General features: G+C 50.8%; 2 protein-coding genes and 1 non-coding gene across 3 annotated transcripts in view; 2 read left to right on the top strand and 1 right to left on the bottom strand.

Moving 5' to 3' along the window:
* PTPRU (protein tyrosine phosphatase receptor type U) overlaps positions 1–5423 on the bottom strand; it is a 76986-nt gene extending 71563 nt beyond the window's left edge. Inside the window, exon 1 of the mRNA XM_054571869.1 lies at positions 5351–5423. Within this exon, the coding sequence (XP_054427844.1) occupies positions 5351–5423 (73 nt within the window). The remainder of the gene's footprint in view (positions 1–5350) is intronic.
* A 6957-nt stretch (positions 5424–12380) lies between these two features.
* MECR (mitochondrial trans-2-enoyl-CoA reductase) overlaps positions 12381–20070 on the top strand; it is a 29319-nt gene continuing 21629 nt past the window's right edge. Inside the window, exon 1 of the mRNA XM_054571868.1 lies at positions 12381–12589. Coding sequence (XP_054427843.1) covers positions 12408–12589 — 182 coding nt within the window. The 5' untranslated portion in view covers positions 12381–12407. The remainder of the gene's footprint in view (positions 12590–20070) is intronic.
* LOC129069528 (U6 spliceosomal RNA) lies at positions 13989–14094 on the top strand. The gene has a single exon (XR_008529023.1). It is a non-coding gene; the product is annotated as a U6 spliceosomal RNA (small nuclear RNA).

Raw genomic sequence — 20070 nt, 5'->3', positions numbered from 1 at the left:
TCTTAACTAACTGAAATTTAATGACCACACGTGACTAAGTGGCCATCGTATCAGAGAGTGCAGGGAGAGAACGTTTCCATCACCGTAAGAAAGTTCTATCAGGCTGTGCAGCTCTAGACTGACTGAGCATGGAGAAAGGGCCGTCGGGGCCGCCTCAGGGGCTCCTGGCCTTGGGGTCTAAAGGGAGATCTAGAGGCAAGCACCAGTCAAGGCGGTGTCACAGGCTGAGCTGGCACAGTCCCAGTGCCTGGTCCACAGCTGAGCACAGTCACCAGGACATTCCCCATCCAACTCACGCACACCCCTTTCCTGAAGACACATACTCCTAAACATACATATAGACACACAGACCACAGGGCACCCCATGGCCAGACTCAAACACTGGCTAGTCCAATGCATATGCACCCCAGTGCTGGGTACAGAGACACCTCATGCTCAGCTATCCATGCGCTTGCATACCTCGCACCCAGGCACCCAGGCTGGACAGCCCCACAGCTGGACACAACACAGAAACACTCCTGCCCTTGAACACCCACTAACCTGAGGGCTCCCCGGCGTCTGGATACACCCACCTCTGGATACGGAGAGGCGAGGATACCCTTATGATACCCTGGTCCTTCACATCCTGCCACTGGGAGACCCACACCCAGATACTGAAACACAACCCACCACATAGCTCCGCAGCCGAACTCCAAGAATTTAACACTGAGAGGCCCAGACATCCTAGCATCAGGCTCCCCAGGATCAAAGTGGCTGGTTGCCTCCCTACTCCAAATGCAGACCCTACCACACAGAGTAACCAGATGGCTAGACGTCCTGACAGGCCACACATATGTCCTGTGCCCCGGGCTACAATCATACAGCCACAATCACACACACACACACACACACACACACACACACACTCTCTGACTGTTCAGGTGCCAGAATCGCACCTGCACACACCTTCGCTCGCCTCGCCCCACCTGCAGGAGTCACCGCAAGGAGCAGCTCTCCCCACTTCCCTCGGGCTCACAAGGAGCCAGGACCCAGGCTGCAACCCCACCCGCCCACTCCAAGATGGGAGACTAAGGGAGTCCCCCACTCCTGATGCACAGTCTCCCCCACCCCACCTCCTCCCCTGACTCACTGACAGTTGGGACTCAATGCCTCTCAGCAACTGCCAAGGCCTCCAGCACAAAGGGCTGTCCACTGACACGCCTGGCCAGCTGCTGGGGGTGGGGTAGGAGGGAGGTGGGAGACCACGGGGGCAGCCGGGGGAGGGGCTGGCAGGCAGAGACTCGTTCCCTTCCTCTCTGCCAGGGACTTAACCTGCCTAACTCACAGCTCCCAGACGACACTCTACGTGGCCTTTTCACACACAACACCATCCCCCAGCAGAATTTTCCAGATTCCTGGAGGGAAATTTCTTTAATCTCTACTTTCAGTGGAATAACTGCGCCCCCATCTGGCACCTCCAGCTCAGAATTTGACCCCCTGGACTTCATTCATTCTTTCCTGCCAGATACATTTCACTCAGCAGGAGTGGGCTGGTGGGGCCTCGTGCCTGGCACTAAGGATCCAAAGGGGAACTAAATACTCAGTCCCTGTCCTCACACAGCTCATGGTCTGTAAGGAAAAAGAGCCAATATACTATAATTACAATGGTATAAAAAATCCAATCATCCCCCTCCTTCCCTTCCAAGGCTAGAACAGGGAGTAGCAAGGAAGGCTTGAGGCAGGATGTGATGCCTAAGCTGAGAACGGAAGGAGGAGCAGGAGTTCACCAAGCAAAGAGATGGGGTTCGAGAGTACAAAGGTCCAGAAAGGAGATGGAGGGCAATGGGCATTTAGCAAATACTGAAAAGTGGGTCACACTGGCCAGAGCACAGGACAGAGAGAAAAGGGGCACAAAGAGAGACGGGGCTGGACAGGTGGGCAGGAGCTAGAGCCAGCAGTGAGGCCAGGGGAGAGGCAACCATGAAGGCAATGGGGAGCCTTCAAAGGGTTTCAAACCCAGGCTCCAAACATGTGTTTTACTTTAGGAAGATCCCTGGCTCTGTGGAGGGAGGGAGGGAGGGAGGAAAGAGGCTGGAGCCTTCCTGCAGGTGAGAGATGCCTGGGGATGGAGAGATGGGGACTGATGGGAGATCCTGAGAGAGGGTAAGGGCAGGATGCACGGGAATGCAGGGAGAGGGCTTGGAGGAAGGAAGGGGGTTAAGGGAGGGAGGGGAACGAGGCTGCCCTGCAACTCTAGCTAACCCAGCCCTGCAAGCCCAGCTCAGCTGATGAAAGCACGGAAGGATGGCAGCATGCCTGGAGCAAGCAGGGTGCCCACCCTGGATTTTCCCTGACACCTGAGCTGGGCAGGAGGCTGCCCAGGAACTCAGCACCCCAACTCTGGCCACTCTCACTGCTACCTGCCGAGTCCCCTCCCCTCTGCCCCAGGGAGAAGGGCCAGCTGCCCAAACAAGCCCTTATTGCCCAACCTGAAACCACTGGGCAGCCCTTCCCTCATTCCTGCTGTCCACAGCTCTAGCAACCAAAAACACCAAACGAGCTAGAATGCAGAGGAAGAAATTTACTGCCCGATTTACACGGCTGAGAGGCCTCACCACCCGCCTAAGGAGGGGAGGGGGACTCCGCAGGCATTCAGGTATCCGGGTGACTGTACCTAGATTGGCAACCCAGGCTGATCCTATTCCTTCTACTAAGCACTTCTGAATTAAGCTCTAACCGTAAGCAACAGCTACAAGGGTGCCAGGAACTTGAGCCATGAAGTGACCTGCCCAAGGTCACGAGGACAGCAAGTGCTAGAGGCAGAATTTGAACCAGGTCCCCAAGCTTCAAATCACAGCCGCAGGGGGGCACTCTGTAACAGTCCTCCAATCCACCTTTCATTCTCTGGCTCTCGCAGATAGAGGCTTACTTTACAGTCTACCAAGTACCATACACAGTTATTATGATCCCCCTGAGGCAGATGAGGAAGCTGAGAGGCTAGGTGGGAAGTGGGGGTCGGTGAGGCTGCAGGAAAATGGAGACAACTGTACTTGAACAACAATTAAAAAAAAAAAAAAAGTAAACTGAGGCCTGAGGAATGGAAGTAATGTGCTCTAGGTCTCACTCCCAAAACCTCGGTTCTTGACAATCGTCCCTGCTGGCAGGAGATGGGGCACGTGAGGATTCTTGGAATCGAGGTAAAGGCAATAGGGGTGGGGGAGCGCATATGACTCCTTGGGATTAATCTCAGGGCAGGGGAGGGGAACAGAGTTGCTGCGGGACTAGGGGGGGTTGGGTAAGGATAAGGAGCGAGGTCGCCTCGGCATCCTCTCGGGCCTGGTGAGGTCAAAGCTAAAGCTGTGCCGTAAGGCCCGGGAACCTTAGAGCTAGTCCCCCGCAGGGCTGGAAGCCTGCGAACAGCGTTCCAAAGGCCCGAGAAGACGGCGGGACCAAGCACTCGATCCCAGGGAGGCTCGTTCTCGGAGGCAGACGGCCAGGATTAGTCTCTGTCTCCGGGCCGGGGCCCAGGCGCCTCAGGCACGTGTTGATCCGGCACGGTGCTGATCCCTGCCCCGGGCGTCTCCCCGTTATTCGGTGCCCCAGGTACCAGGCTGGAGCCGCCCAACCAGGGGGAGTCGGAGAGACTGAGGCCCCCGGGAGGAGGCTCGGCCACCCCGCCCCAGGGGAGGGGTCGGATGCAACTCCGCGGGGACGAGGGCCACAGTCTGGGATCCCAGGCCTCAGGGTGGGATGTGGGGGTTTTCGGAGGTGGGGCGCACAGACACACGGTCCACAGCACACACGGGCCCACAGGCACAAGCTCCAGATACATGCGTAGATATCCGATCACACATACACCTACACACACACACACACACACACACACACACCACCCCCCCTCCCCCGCCAAAAGACGCCAGACTCCGCAACACACCCAAAGACAGAACGAAGGCACAGCAGACAAGCACAGAGACACGTACACACTCTCACACACGCGGCGGTCCTGCCCGGCCGGGAGGCAGCACAAAGTTGCGGAGTCGACCAAGGGAGTGTCCCGGGAGACCCCGTTGTCCGCGGTGCCTCCTGCGAGCAACCGGAGGGGAAGCCGTCCGGAGGCCGAGAGCCAGGCCCTGCCCTCGCCCGGACGTCGCAGCCCTGCCCGGGCCTGGCCCCTCACTCAAGAGCGCCCGCCGTCCCAGCCCTCCCTGCCGCCCCTCGCGTCCACCTCCCGCGTGGGGCTCTCCCAGCCGCCCGCCCGGCGCCCCGCAGCCCCGGCGCCGACTCGGATCAACCGGCCGCCAGCGCCGCGCGGAACTTGCGAAACAACAAACGGCCCGACATGTCGGAGTCGGCGGCCGCGGGGGCCCCATTCCTCCCTCCTGAGCCTCCAGCCGGGCCAGACCCGGGAGGGGCGGGGGAGCCGGGCGCGACAACTTGTTCCGGGCTCGCGCGTCACCCGCACGCGCGCGCGCGCGCGACACACACACACACACACACACACACACACACACACACACACACACATCCTGCCACTGCCCCCTCGGGCGGCCCCGGGCCCCGGGCACACACTCAGCCACGGCCCAGGCGCGCACCACACTCACCACATTCCTGGACACGCAGCCAGCGCTCACGGACACACTCACACACTCACATCCGCTCCAGACACGCTCCTGCACACGCATTCCCGGGTCACTTGGCATTCACTCGGACCCACGCAGCCCCCGGTGGAGCACACCACCAACCCCAGGCACTCCCACACGTACACATCGCGCACACAGCACACGGACACACACGTTCCGACCCATTCCCACGCCTTCACACACGTACACGATCTCACAAGCACACACACCACACACGCGTTCTCTGATCCACACGCGGGCAGAATCCACAGAGCACCCCCAGTCACACGCATAACACAAATACACAACACATTCTCAGGCACAACAAACATTTCATGCCACGGCATACGAAATGCAAACAAATGCAACACATAGCAGATACAACTCCAACCATCCAAACTCAGATGCACACACAACGGACACACAACCTACTTGGCTGCACAATCACTACACCCAGGCAGACACACAGACACTCTGCGCATACCCAATGCCTCGATGTACACAACATTCACTCCAACAAACTCGTGAACACACAACACACACAGCACCTTTTCTTACCCACACAACTCATGGATACACAACATTCGCAGACACAGAACACCATGTACACAGAATCGCACATCCTACACTCAGACACACACAGGGAGCAAGCTCGTAATGCCCGGTCATCCAAAACTCACACTTTCTTCCCAGCTACGCCACGGGCCCGGGGACTCCGCAAGGCAAGCTTGGTCCGACCGACGCGCACTTACCTGCCGGAGTCTCTGTTTCGGGCGCGCAGAGCTGGAAGGTAAGCGCCAGAACGAGAGCCTGGGCGCGGGCCATGGTGCGCCGCCGTCTGCCCGGGAGCCGGGCGCGGGGGGCGCCGCGGGAGACGGAGCCGAGCCCGAGGCAAGCTAGAGCCCGAGCGAAGCAGCGCGGAGCGGACCGGGACTGGCGCCGAGTCCAGAGCGGGAGCCCAGGCAAGCGGGGCGCTGACGTCAGTCCCCGCCACGGGTTCCGCGGTCTCGAGGCGCCCCCTGGTGGCAACCTCGGATTCTAGCGTAGGGTCTGGTCTAAGGCTGCCTGAGCGCGCCCCTCCCCCACTTCGGCACCCTCACCCCCTTCCCCATCCCGCCTAGGGGTCCCAACTAGGCCCAGACTCCACCTAACTCTGCATTGAACTGACACCGACATTCTTTAGCAAGCACGCTCACGGTCCACTCCTACCTCTCACACTGCTCTCAGGGACAGAGACCCAAAGTCACCCAGCCTCTCCGTCCCATCTGATGCTTGCATCTCCTCTACCTGTGCCCCTCTGAATGTTCATTCATGCATACCTTGAAGGACAAGGAGCTCATCGCCCACCAAAGGGCGGGTGGTTGGGTCTTTGGAATGTTAACTTTTAGAGTTGGTCATTGTCTTTTTAATGTCCGTGGGATCTGTAGTGATGTCCGCCTTTCTTTCTGATATTAATAATCTGTGTCTTCTCTCTTCGTTTCTTAGGTAGCCTGGCTGGAGGCTTGTTGATTTATTGATCTTTTTAAAGAACCAGCTTCTGGTTTGGTTGATTTTTCTCTACTGATTTTCTGTTTTCAATTTCACTGATTTCTGCTCTAATTTTTATTATTTTTCTTCTACTTCCTTTGGATTTAATTTGCTCTTTTGTTTTTCTAGTTTCTTAATGCGAAAGCTTAGATAATTGACCTTTCTTATTTTCTCATATATACAGTTGGTGCTATAAATTTTCCTCTGAGCACTGCTTTTGCTGAATCCCACAAATTTTGATAAGCTGTGTTTTCATTTTCATTTAATTTTTGTTTAGTTCAAAATAGTTTTACATTTCCCTTGAGATTTCTTCTTTGATTCATGTGCTATTTAGAATTGTTTTATTTAATCTCCAAGTATTTGGGGATTTTACAGCTCTTTCTGTTATCAGTTCAGTTCATTCCATTGTGCTCTGAGAGCAATCATCATATGAGTTCTATTCTTCTGAATTTGCTAACATGTATTTTATGGCCCTGAATGTAGTTTATCTTGGTGAATATTCCATGTGAACTCAAGTAGAATGGGTGTCGTGCTGTTGTTGGATGGAATAGTCTATAAATGTCACTTATATCCAGTTGATTGATGATGTGAAGTTCAACGATGTCCTTGCTGATTTCCTGCCTGCTGGAAATGTTCATTTCTGACAGAGGGGTGTTGAAGTCTTCAACTATGGAAGTGGATTCATCTATTTCTCTTTGCAATGCTGGCTTTTAGAAAGCTCTTCCTTTTCATTCTGTGAAGTCCACCGCCCTCACTAACTCTCATTGGTCCCAGTCTACTCTCTAGCCACCCAGGTTAAGTATTATTAGGGTTACTAACAAATATAAACCCTTGTACAATGTCTACAAACTAGTTGTCCCTTACTATGTAAGACCAGACACCTTCTATGTGCTCAAACCACATGGGCTCACATAATCCTCACCCCTATTATTCCCACTACATAGCTGAGAAAATTGAAATACAGAAATAGAGGTGACTCTTCAAAGGTTATGCAGGAGTAGTATGCAGCAGCAGAAAGATTTGAATGAAGGTCACCTAGGAATTGAATTGGGACTGAGACCTGTCTTTCATCTGGAACAAATCAACAAATACTGAATACTGATTCATTTATTCAACAATTGCTAAGTCAAAGCGTAGATATAAAATGACAAAAATCCCTACCCTCGTGGAGCTTATATCCAAAGAGAAAATAAGGAAAATAAACAATCAAAAACAGCAAAAACAGTATATGAGACAGTGATATACCAGAGAAATGGGAGAGAGGACCAGTGAGGGGAGAAGCAGGTAATTGCAGTTTTAAACAGCACAGCCACTATATGACATATTCATTATTTGTCTCCACCCCTAGAACATAAGCTGCCTAAGGGCAAGGACTCTGTCTTATTCCAGCACATGGTATCTGATACGTAGTCAGTGCTCAATAAATAGTGAATGGATGAATGAATGATTGATTGAATGAATGAATATAGACATTGTCCTTGCCCTCATGAAGCTTACATTTTGGGGGAGAGACCAATAGCAAACATGCAATAAATATATCATTACAATCTGTGATGTATATTCTAAGAGAAATGAATGGCATGTTATGATAAATAACTGGAGGGGTGGGGGAGGATCTACGTTAGTTAAGATAATCCAAGAGGGGTTCCCTGAGCAAGTGGTGTGGTGACATCTGAGCTGACGCCTGAGGTATGAGAAGGAGCTAGCCTCGTGCAATCACGGCGGAGGAACACTGCAGCCAGAGAGGAGAGCCTGTGCGGAGGGAGAAGCTGGTGCTTCTAAGGAGCAGAGAAGCCAAGGTGGCTGGAATAGAGTGAGTGGGGAGGAAAGGGAGGCCAAGTGCAGCTCTAAAGGCTGAGAAGGTCATACAAAAAACTATGGGGGCTTTGGGTTAAACCCTAAAGGCAGTGGGAAGCCATTGAAGCATTAAGCAGAAAAGGTAAAGGTTCTGATCTCTTTCTTTTTTTTTTTAATAAATAAAAAAAGTCCCCTAAACTGCCAAAGAGAGAGCAGGCTGAGGAAGCAGAGACCCCTGGGCAAAGGGATCTAACTAGGCGGTCAGTGATGTCAAACAGTGCCGGGCAGTTCAAGGTGTACCTAGGCCCTTCCTGTGCACTGCCCCTGCTGTCTGCTGCCTCCGCACTGGGGCTGGTACAGTTGAGGTTGCTCTGGCCTGGAGGAGGCAAGGCTGAGGACGCCTGGGCTCTTGGTCTCCTTTCTGGCGAGCCCTGATGAGTTCCAAGGCTGAGCCAAGAAGGTGCCAAAAAGACAGCAGGCCAGGACCAGGGGCAGAAAGTGAAAGAGAGAGAGTCACAGGGAGACAGATAGAAGCCAGAAAGAAGGTGATGGGGCCTGGACTGGTGTGGCTCAGTTGGCTGGGCATTGTTCTACAAAGCAAAAGGTTACCAGTTCGATTCCTGGTCAAGGCACATGCCTGGGTTGCAGGTTCAGTCCCTGGTCAGGGTGCATATGAGAGGTAACCGATCAATGTCTCTCTCTCACATTGGTGTTTCTTTCTTCCTTCTTCCCTTTCCCTCTCTCTATAAATAAATAAAATCTTTATTTTAAAAAATGGTGATGAGAGACAATAGAGACAGAGAGATGCTAGAGCAGAGAAGAGACAGAAGGTACTACCCAGAAAATGAAACTCCAGGAGAGAAATCCGGTGAACAGAAACAACCAAGGATGCTGCTGTTTGCAGACAACTCTTATGGGGGCTTCTGACAGAGGTATACCACGGATTCACCTTTTTTGGATGTGGAAACCAAGGCTCAGAGAGCATAAGGCACTTGCCAAAGGTCACGTGGCTGGTAAACGGTGGGCCCAGGACACAAACCCACACCGGACTGATTCCACTCCTCCACTCTGTGCAGGGAAGTCTACAGGGCAGAGGCTGGGATGGATGGAGAAAGAACACAAGCAACAGGTGGACAAATGAAAAGAGAACATTCTTTTTTTATTATAGATTTTATTTATTTATTTTTAGAGAGAGGGGAAGGGAGGGAGAAAGACAGGGAGAGAAACACCCATGTGTGAGAGATACATTGATCAGATGCCTCCCACATCCCCCCAACTGGGGACCTGGCCCGCAACCCTGTGCCCTGACTGGGAATCCAACCAGTGACCTCTCAGTTCACAGGCCAGCACTCAATCCACTGAGCCACACCAGCCAGAGCAGAAAAGAGACCATTCTGCTTCACTTGAAAAAGACCATAAACTTCTCTAAGAAGGAAGAAAGAAGGAAAGTCCTGCCCCAATTGACCCAAATTTAAGGCAAAGGAGACGGCGTCATGGGCAGGGCCAGGCCATGAGGAAATTCAATTACTTTCAACTCATGGAATATTTATGACACCTACCCTGTGCCAGGCCCCATATTGGGTGCTGGCATCATGGGCATGCACCAAACAGGCAGAGCTCCACTCTTGCCTGGAGGGGGAAATGGGCACATAAATAAATAAGAGTCTGTGTTCTGAAGGCTGTACACCTTTCCAGAGAAAACGCAAAGGCAACAGGGGTTGACTCAACCTAGGAATTCGGGAAACAACAATCAAGAAATAATGTGAACCCAGAGTTTCCCAGATAGGCAAGGCAGGGAGAAGCATATCAAACGGAAGGAGCAGGCTAAATAAAGACATGAGACATGGAAGTTCTGAGAAAGGTGGGTACCAGGTACAGTTGGATCACGGGCTGTACACGGTCCAACAGCAGGAGATAAAGACACAGTGGGAGACAGAGTGCAAAGCTCTTGATGCAAGCCCAGGACTATTGGACTTGACCCCTTAGATCAATGGTTTTCAAACTTGCCCCTGGGGGGACCCAGGTGTTTCTCAAGTCAAATGGAAGGGTTTTCCCACTGCATTAAAACCAGTCATATTTTTCTAATTTGCAAGAAGGGAAATTAATTACAATGAATGTAATTTTTTTGTTGCTTTAAGGTGTTTTTCCTCATACATTTTTCTGAATACTTCAGTAAATGTCAGCAGTATGAGAGAATGATAGAATTAGCATAGAATCATAGTTTTATTTACAATTTTAATATATCAATAGCTAGTGGTGTTTTACAAAGAACTGTAGTTTCTGGTTCTCTCTAAAGGAATCAGGGAGGCAGAAAGAAGGGAAGGGATCTCAGTCAAGAAGAGGCTGTTGACGCAGTTACAAGCTGAGGGCCTGAACAGAAAGTGAAGGTTATCAGGATGGATGGGGACTAAAACCAGCCCCAAAGTGGAAGACCTGCCAGGCTGCCCACAGAATTGAGAGGAGCCAATTTGGTGGAGAAGATAATGTCAACAGCTCAATGTCACCTAGGGAGTCTTACTAGAGAAGTTGCCCTGTGTGTCACTGTGAAAATAGAAGATAAGCAAGATGGGGGGGGGGGGGTGTGTGTGTGTGTGTGTGTGTGTGTGTGTGTGTGTGTCTGCCAGCACGAGCACAGTATGGAACCAAGTCTTTCCCCCATGATGGGACACCAACTTTTTCTATAATAAAAGCAAGTACAGGCCTTGCCAGTGTGGCTTAGTTGATTAGATGTCGCCAGTTCAATTCTCCATCAGTGCACATGCCTAGGTTATGGGTTCAATCCCCAGTCAGAAGTGTATATGGGAGGCAACAATTGATGTTGCTCTCTCTATCTCCCTTCCTCTCTCTCTAAAAATCAATAAACACACTAAAAAAAGAAAAAGCAAATACAAGCACTTTGAGCACATCCTATGAGCCAGACCCTGGTCTGTATGTTTTACATGTAATATCTCTCATTTAACCTTCACAATAACCCCCAAAAGACATTCATCAAATTCTTTCATGTGCCAAGCATTTCTGTGCTAAGTGCTTCAAGTGAAGTGAATATCTCACTTGATCCTCACAACAGCCTTGAAACAGACACTATTATTTCCCTCATTTTAAGGATAAGGAAATGGAGACACAGAGAGGCCAAGTGACTTGTCCAAAATCACTTTGAAGTGGTTTTAGAAAGTGGCTGCGCCAGGACTCAAACCCAGATTTGCCAGAATCCAGCACCTGCACCCTTCGTCACAGCACTTTGCTTTCTTCTCTTCCTCAGAGAAACGGTTCTGAGTTAAAAAGCTTTGGGTCAATCAAATCCAGAGAAAGGAACTCTTCCCTATCCTTCAAAGCTGAGCTCAGTGTTTCTCAAAGCCTGTTTCCTGGGCCACCTGCATCAGAATATTAAGAGTCTGTAAGAAATGTACATTTCTGGACGCCTCCCCAAGATTCTAATTCAGTAGATCTAACCTCAGGTGAAACCTGAGATGAAACCTCAGGTGTTTTTTATGCATATTGAAGGTTTTGAGTCACAGGACTGGCTCTGACACCACCTCCTCCAAAATCCCCTCCCCCAGCCCCTCCCCAGACACCTCTCTCCTGGATCCCAGCAGTGCCCTCTGTCATGCTCTTAACGTTCAACTGAGACTTTAGTTAAGCTTCTGTCTTCACTCTACCAAAAAATACGATCCAGTGTCTTTACTGGACTACATCTTTTTACAAAGCACTTCCATTGTCCAACTTAATCCTTTTCTACATTGAGCATTTTCAAAGGGGGTCCTCCTCTTTGTGAATCCTCCCTTACAACTGAACGCACAGTATTTTACAAGGCGCTCTCCCGTCCCTGATAACTTTATTCGATTGTTTCATCCAATCCTCACAACAATCTTGAAGGAGGTCTATTCTCTCGCATGTACCTATGAGAAAACAGACTCCACGTTTCAGTCACTCGTCCGATGGGGCCAAGCTGGGAAGCGGCAGGCCTGGAGTCTGAACCTTTATCTTCTAACTACAAACCCAGTACTCTTGCCTCCACATCAGATTACATGTATCCTACTAATGGAGGGAAGTCATCTTTGCCTCCCTATGCTATTAGAAGATAGTGTGGATTAAATGAGATCATGCCTTTAATGGCCTGGCACAGTGAGCGTTCTATAAATGGTCGGGAGAAAGAGAAACTGAGGCCAGGGGAGGGGAAGTGTCTTCCCCTAAATCAAGCAACAGATCGCAGATTTCAGACACAGCTTTAGGCCAGTCTCAAGCCCCGCTTCTTGGGAGATCAACTATGGCAGGCTCGAAATTTCCGCGACTCCTGCAGGTCCCTCCACCACACATCCCTCTCTTCACGCAGTCTCACCAGTGGCCGCCGCTCCGGCGGTCGAGGAAGGGGACGGCCCTTTAACAGGAGCGAGGGGCGTGGTCACGAGGCCGGGCAGCGGTAGGGGAGCAGGCGCGCGGTCGCGGGAAGATGACGTACCCCAGGCGTCCGGCTGAGAGTTCCCTGGAATGAACATGTGGGCCGGCGGCACTCTGCGGTTTGCGCGAACCCCGGCCCAGCTGCGGCGGAGGCTGCTACCTGCCTGCGGCTGCCGCCCTTCTGCTGCCGCCTCCTACTCTGCATCTGCCGACCCCTCCCGGGTCCGGGCGCTGGTCTATGAGCAACACGGGCACCCACCCAAGGTGGTCGAGTAAGAGACAGCGCCGAACCGGGGCACGGGGACTGGGGTTCTTGTAGGGTTTTAAGACGGCTGTGGAGAAGGGGGCTGGGAAGGAAGAGAAAAGGTCCAAGGAAGAAGGCAAAGAATAGTAGGACCGAAACTGAAGCCCAGGGTACGTTTGGTAGCTTGGAAAGTTCGTGTTTCTAAGAAGTTGAAGACCCGAGGGGCACCGTTATAACGGTAATAGTGGCTGACGTTTATTGGTCGAGTACTCTGTGTCAGGCAATCCCTGTGTAAATGGATGCTCTCATTTAATCGTCACAACCACCTTTGGGGTAGGCACTTGACTTAGACCCATTTTTCAGATGAGAAAACTGAGGCACAAGAGAGGTAAAATCACTTGCCCAACGTCACCCAGCCAATAAGTGGCAGAGTCAAAATTTGAATCCAGGTCTGACTAACTGATCTGCCTACGTTCTTACCTTCTATTATTTTTTTGGAGGGGAATTTCAGAATCCTTTTACATCCATTTGGATCTTCACTTCTCAGTAAAGTAGGTCAGCGATCGTTGTTTCCAGTTTACAAAGGACAGAGGACTTGTCCAAAGTGCTTTGCTAATAAAGATTGGAACCGGAACGGGAAGCCAAGGCTTCTGACATCTATTCTGATGTGATTTCCTCCCGCTGCACTATATGTGTGCCTTTAGCTACAAAGTGCTCCTATTTTGGAGTCAATACAGACCTAAGGTCAAATGCATACTCAGCCTCTTAGTAGCTGTATGATCTGGGACAAGTCATTCAGCCCCTCTAAGCCTCATTACTTTCATAATTATGTCCTCCTAAAATTCTGGTAGATATTAATCAATGGTTTTTGCACGTGGCTGATGAAGACAGTATGTGTGTGACTCGTCAGCCGTTCTAAATCTGCACATAAGTAAGTACAGGCATACCTCATTTTATTGCATTTTGCAGATGTAGGGTGCTTTGCAAACTGAAAGCAAGACCCTATACCGGCAATAAGGTTAAGACTCTGGATATAATCGCCTTGTTGCAGTGCTCTGGAACTGACCCTGAAATATCTCCTGTATAGCTATTCAAAAGGGCTAGTGTAGACAGTAGTGAAGCCAAGGTGAAAGCACTGATCTGGGATTCAGAAGACCTGGGATCAAATCCTTGCCCTCCCTGTCCTCGCAGTGTGTTTGGCAAGTTGCTGAGGTTCTCTGAGCCTTGGGTTCATCATCCTTAAAAATGGAGACGACATAATCATAGCTCATTGTGCTCATCAGCTGAGATCAGTCTAGTGCCAAAAAGTACCTACACACCCTCCTGCAGTCCCTTGTTTACAACTCTTTGATTTCCAGCAAATAGTTTGATTGTTTTCCGGAGGATAGGCAGAGGGGATTATTCTCGTGATTAAAATGCAGGCTAGGGTGCTTGCTCCAGCAGCACATATACTAAAATCGGAACAACTCAGAGGAGATGGCATAGTCTCTGTGCAAGGGTGGCACACAAATTCGTGAAGCGTTCCATATTTTTACTTAAAAAAAAAAAAAAGTGAGCTGGATGTTTTGACAGCCCAAGGGGATATGCTTCAGATAAATTCAAGGTCATTCACTCAGCCTAGCCACATCCACCATTTGAATTGAGGCCAAAAGAATTTTGAGAAGACTCATCGGTCAATAAACCCCAAATTGTATGTTGCTCATAAGTAATAAATCACCAGTAAACCCCAAAGTGTATGTTGATCATGAGTAATAAATCACCAGTAAACCCCAGATTGTATGTTCATCATAAGTAATGAATTACCGTGAGGACAGTGCTGTAATGAGCTGGTAAATCTCTGATGATCGCACCTTTTCCAAAAATGTACCTGAGACAGGAACAATGTAGTGCCTCTCTCGCAGGCTTGTGATTTATGTGTCTGGTGCAGGGCCTGCCACAAAACAGGTGCTCCAAAAATGTTATTAAGTCTGTATCTGGTTTCAGTAAGAAGTGCGCCTTTATTGGATTCTGTGGTGCTGAGGAAGGCATCTCCGATGTTCAGGGACCCTCTGGAAAGGCCTGGGAAGGTTGGGCAGTTGAGGGCAGCTGCCTCCTGATGATCGCCTCCTCCTGGAGAGCTAGGGAAGCCGGAACAGACTGGTTGCAGAGGCCACTTAGGGAAAAAAGACAACTTGTCTTGTCTCCTTCTATGGGACCCTAGTAATTTCCCAGAAGTTCAAAACACAGTACTTCCATGAAGGATTGTATTCAACCTTGGCTTCACATGTCAGTCACCTATGACACTTTTAGAAACCACATATTCCCAGGCACCACCCCTGAAGTACTTAGTAAGTCTAGGGGGGCCCTGAAATCAGTGTGTTTGTAAAGTGACTCTGCTGCCCAGGCCCAAAGGGTTGAGAACCGGTGCCCTGTGGGTATGGACGGGCGGCAGGCAGGCCGGCAGCTCTCCCTCTGCCTCGGAATGGCAGCTTCCCCTTCTGACCCAGATTCAGGCAACCCGACTTGATCGTGTATGGACTGAGGCCAGAGGCTGGGATTCTCTTCTTTGTAGTCATCTCTTAGGGGGATAGGGTAACCGCACTGTCACAGAAAGAATTGGGTGTCCTTTACACATCCTAGTAACTGGGTATGTAGGTCAGGTTACACCAGGTAGGGGCGTCCGAGCAGAGTCCCCCAGGCCCACACGGTCTGTGATGGTCTGTGATGCTCGCACTGTGGGCCAGAGTTCTGGGAGCAGCCGGGAGGGAACGAGGAACAGTCTGCTCAGGTCTGAGGGGTTGTGGAACTTCCCAGAAGGAGGCCTCCAGGGAGCTCCTGTTCTCCTTTCAACATCCTGAATGTCGTTCTCTTCAGCTCTGCCTCCCAAACTAAGCTCTTCCCTCCTCTACTAAGGCTTTTCCTGTGATACTTTAGAGTGTCTTTCTTTTCCCCCAAAATGAGCTCCCCTATGTACCTGGGCCTTTTTCATTTAAAGAATTGAACTGCTGATCTAAATGAAGTTATGTGCTGGACAAAATGACAACATGGGAGAGTGACAAACATTCCAGAAATTTCAGAGGTCCCCATAGCCATTACTTCTTGTCCAGAGCTCCGGATTCTCTATCAGATAGTTCCCAGATACCCCGATGTCCTTCCCTTCCCTTTTGTTGCGGAAAATTCCCTTTCAGAATTTTGCATTCTCCAGGTCTTACGGTGAAAGCCGCTCTCATTCATTCTATAGCTACTATGTGGCAGGCATTGGGCAAAGTTCACCACATGTATTGTGGAATTTAAAACTCACACTACCCCAGTTTGGTCATTGTTTTCCCTATTTTACAGACAAGGTAACTGAGGCTCAAGAAGCTTGAAAGTCACTTGTCCAAAATCATCCAACTAAGATGTCACTCTATTTAGAGCCCTTGACACGACCATAGACCTGAAAAAACAATGACAGTCATTCCAAATGCTTTTTGAGAATGAGACAGTCCGAAGAGATGAGATCATAGAAAGGACAGGCCCACCCTGGGGAAGATGGTAGGAATGCTGTCCTCTGTGTCCTCCGGTTTCAGGGTTCTGGTCGTCACTGCCCTCGCACCTGCCTGCTGCTGGCACAGAGTGAGACGTGGGTGGGAAGCCCTTGGGCACACCCCCACTCTGTCAGCCAGGTGGAGTGTCAGGGCCCGGCCGTGGGGAGCCAGGCTGTGCAGCTATAGTGAGTTCTGCCTGTAGGGCACTGTTTCCTCTTAGGGGATTTCTTCTTTTTACAGTTGATGTCAGCGTTTAAAACCCAAGCTCTATGCTGCTTTACTTGGTTTATAAAACAGAATTATAGTACTTAGAAAAAAAAATTAGCATTCTGGTTTGGCAGCCTGTTGAAAACTGGGGTTTTCTTTGTTTTGTTTCCTGAAGCTCTTTATTGTGGCTGAGAATGAAGGAGGAGGGAACAGAATTCAGTAAGTTAGCCAGCATATATTCTTGGAGGGCCTAGTAAGTGCTAGGCACTGAGAATGCAGAGGAGTGATCCGTGGTCTTTGCCCTCAGGGAACTTGCATTCTAGCCCAGGAGAAAAAGTATAAAAAATGTTCCAAGCATAGATCCTGCATGGGCAAAAACCCAGAGGGAAGAGAAAACTGTGGTGTGTGTGATTAACAAATATTTATTAAGTGCCTCTTTGTAATCCTCTGAGGGAAGTATCGGCAGAATCAGGCTCAGAGGGACTCAGGAGAGCTCACAGGATTCTCACTCAAGCCAGACTCCACATCCTGTGACACTTGAACCTTCCCTTCCCTCTGGACTTCACACTAGGCTATGGGGTTTAGGGCCACACCCTTTTATCCCCACTTGCTCATTCCGGCCTCTGAGGGTGACACTGGGCAGGCACGCCTCAAGGAACTGCACAATAGAGCATTTTCCCCGTGTCTGGAGGGTCTGGGAAGAATGCTGCCACCCAGCGCGACCCCAAGTCGCTGTGATTGTCCGGCCCTCTCCTGGCAGCTCCGGAGCTGTCTGCTGCAGTTCCAGGCCGTCCCCGCCCTGAACGGGGCAGCAGGGTCCTGGGGTTGAGAAGGAAAAGCAAAGAGGGCATGAGATTAGTCTGTGGCTCAGGGATTGTCGGTGGGGCCTGGCCAGACTTTTAGTCCCCACTCTGCCGCTCGTTATTACAGTGAGGAAATCAATCCGGTCTCCATTTTTGTGTGTGTTTTCAGTTTCTTTGTAAAGGGGTTGACCGAAGTCAGCAGTGGTAAATACAAACATTCTTGCTATCCCCACACGCCCACCTTCTGGGCCGGTGACAAACCTTCCCAGCACCCTTTTTTATGCACCTCAAAACCTGCACACCTCTCTACCCCATTCTCCCCAAACACTTTTTCCTGCCAAGACAAGAAGAGGCCTCAGCATTCTTTTCAACATAGTACTGCAGCCATGGAAATTCTTAGGAGACTTGAATCCTCTTTGATCCAACAACTATCCAGCTCCAACAATTCTATGAAACTGAAGCAAGCGTTGGACTGCCTGCTTGCCAGTGGTTGCTCTACCAACCTCCAGGAGTGCTGCTGTGGCTAGAAGTCTGGGGTCTTGGGCACAAGTTTCACCAAGGGCTCCCTTTGCCATCGGTTGGTTACATAGGCAGCAGCCCCCCACGTAGGGGGCTGCATGGTCATCTTTGCACCTGTCAAAGAGGCAAAAGCAGTGGCAGACAGTCACTCCACCTCCTGCTATGGCCCAGTCTTGCTCTCTGGAGCAACAAGGAGAGTTAGGCCTCAGCAAACTAAGCAATGGAGGCTCAGCAGCTCCCTTCAAGCAAGTGTCCTGATGTCAGCAGTCATAGAACATTATGGAGCTCCCTAGCTTCCTGGTAATCTTAATTGAGGAAAAGTAGGGGATTGAGAAGGAAGGGAGAGAGTTTCTTTGCCAACTCTGGGTAGAAACTTCCAGGGGTCACCCTAAGTCTCTGATTCCCTTTCATTCAAAATGAGTGTGCCAAAGGTCCTGGGTGGTAGGGAGGCAAGATTTCTTTGAGACACGGAAGCCAGGAGCAGCACAGTGAGGCAAGCAGGACACCTTGCACGCCAAGAGATAGGGAACAGATGAGCTTTGCTCAGGGAAGGGAGCTTCCCTGAGGGCCGAGGACTCCCATCGACTGACGCCGCCGACATCCCCTGCAGCGGGGTGAGCTGGAGAACTCTTCCTCCACAATTCCAAACTGTGCTCTGCTTATTAATTATTGATCAAGTCTCAGAACAATGTGCCCAGCACACGAGGCATTTCACCAAGTCACAGAAGAAGGCCTGTTTGTGAGCGTGGGGGTTGCAGGCAGAATGGGGAGAGCCACGTAAGATGTCAGGTACTTCCACCCAGTGTGCCCTGTGATGGGACACACATTCTTCACTCTCTGTAACGAGCAGGTGAGAAAGTGTCTGTTCTGTGACTCTCCCTGCCTGTTCTTTCTGCTCAAAATGATATTGACCCGCTTGAGGTGACTGAGTGGAAGATGCAAGATAAGTACAAATGGTTGCTAATTAAATGCACAAGGCGGGAAAGCTATCTTAGCGGCGCTGGCTAGTGCCCGCCTTACACAGCAAATATAACCGAGCCAGTCCCCAGAGCCCTGGCCTCTTTTTCCCCCTCTCAAAAGGCTCTTTCTTCTGCCTGCTTTTGTCTCCCTTGTAGTTCACATGGCATCACAGGTGTACAGCTGCAGCCTCAAAGGGGCCATTGTGACCTTATCCAGCCTGGGATCTGTTGAGTGGAGACAGTGGCATCTCTCCGAGTTGCATGGCGCCGTTACACTTGCAGGGGAAGGCCCAGAACGTCCAGGGGAAGTGACTTGAGATCTAGCCAGGCTGTGTTTGGGTGCTTCATTTGCACTCCGCAACACAGCCACCAGTTCCCCTGGTGAGTTTAAAAAAAAACAAGAAGAAATTGCTATCATTACACCAGGGGTTCAACTCCTGGAATTCAGACTCGCCCCGTTTTCCTTCCTGTCTTGGCAGACTGGTATCCTTGACGACGCTGTTAGAACTCTGCAGGAACAGCAGTGTCTGCGGTATTGATGGCATTCCACGGGGCAGGCCTGGGCTGGCCTCCCTGGTGAGACGCAGCTGGTCCAACACACCTTCCCCCGGGCGAGCAGCACGTGTGTCGGGCCTGCCTGCCGCCCTCGCCCACCTGTGCTTGCAGCTTCAGCGTTCCACCTCCCAGATCCTGGTCCCCATCGCACTCTCCTTCCCTCCCACTTCTCTGGATTTTGCCTGGCGCAGAGCAACCAGGCCGCCCAGCAGACAAGAAGAGAGCTGGGTGCAGGCTGGAGCCCAGGACAGCACTTCTCAAACTGCTGTCTGGGGGCGGGCAGTTATTCGGTGTGCAGTGAAAATAGTGTTCCCAGCTGAGTTAACTCTGGAAGCTCCGACTGCTCTAAGCCACATGGGCTTCTGTACTGGAGGACTTCTCAGAGTCTTTATGACTGTAATGTGCTGTCTGAATCTTATAAAGGGGATTTAGTAGGCAGCATTTCCCAAACGAATAGGACCCCAGGGAATACCTAATAATAACATCTCTCAGGACAAAAATTCCACAAACAGCGGGCGGGATGCCGGCTTAGTGCTCTGCCGTCTGAGCTTGGCAGTCAAGCTTCAGATCAAGTCTTGCCACTTACTAAGAGTTTAACCCTGGGCAAGTTACTTAACTTCTGAGCTTCAGTTTCCTATATGCAAATCAGGGTGATAACATCCTCCAGATAGATGCTTTGAGGACTGAACAGCATCAGGTATATAAAATGTTAAACACAGTGCCTAGAGCTTAGTAAACTGTCAACATTAATTGCCATTTAATTGTCCATCCATGGCCCCAAATATGTTCACCTGCTACCCTAGACTCTGTACCATACAGCTGGGGCCTGCCCCAGGCTTCCTGCCCCCTCTCCCCTGCCAAAGCTCTCTTCCCTTGTCCCTTTGTCGCCATCCAGTTACCCAAGCCAGAAGCCCAGGGGCCGTCAAAGACTTCTCCATCCTCCATGTGCAGTTGGTTTCC

The sequence above is a fragment of the Pteronotus mesoamericanus genome, unplaced genomic scaffold (assembly GCF_021234165.1).
Source record: "Pteronotus mesoamericanus isolate MK-2021 breed Mesoamerican mustached bat unplaced genomic scaffold, CSHL_Meso_final contig_221, whole genome shotgun sequence".
Lineage (NCBI taxonomy): Eukaryota > Metazoa > Chordata > Mammalia > Chiroptera > Mormoopidae > Pteronotus > Pteronotus mesoamericanus.
This window is presented reverse-complemented; position numbering and strand designations above follow the sequence as displayed.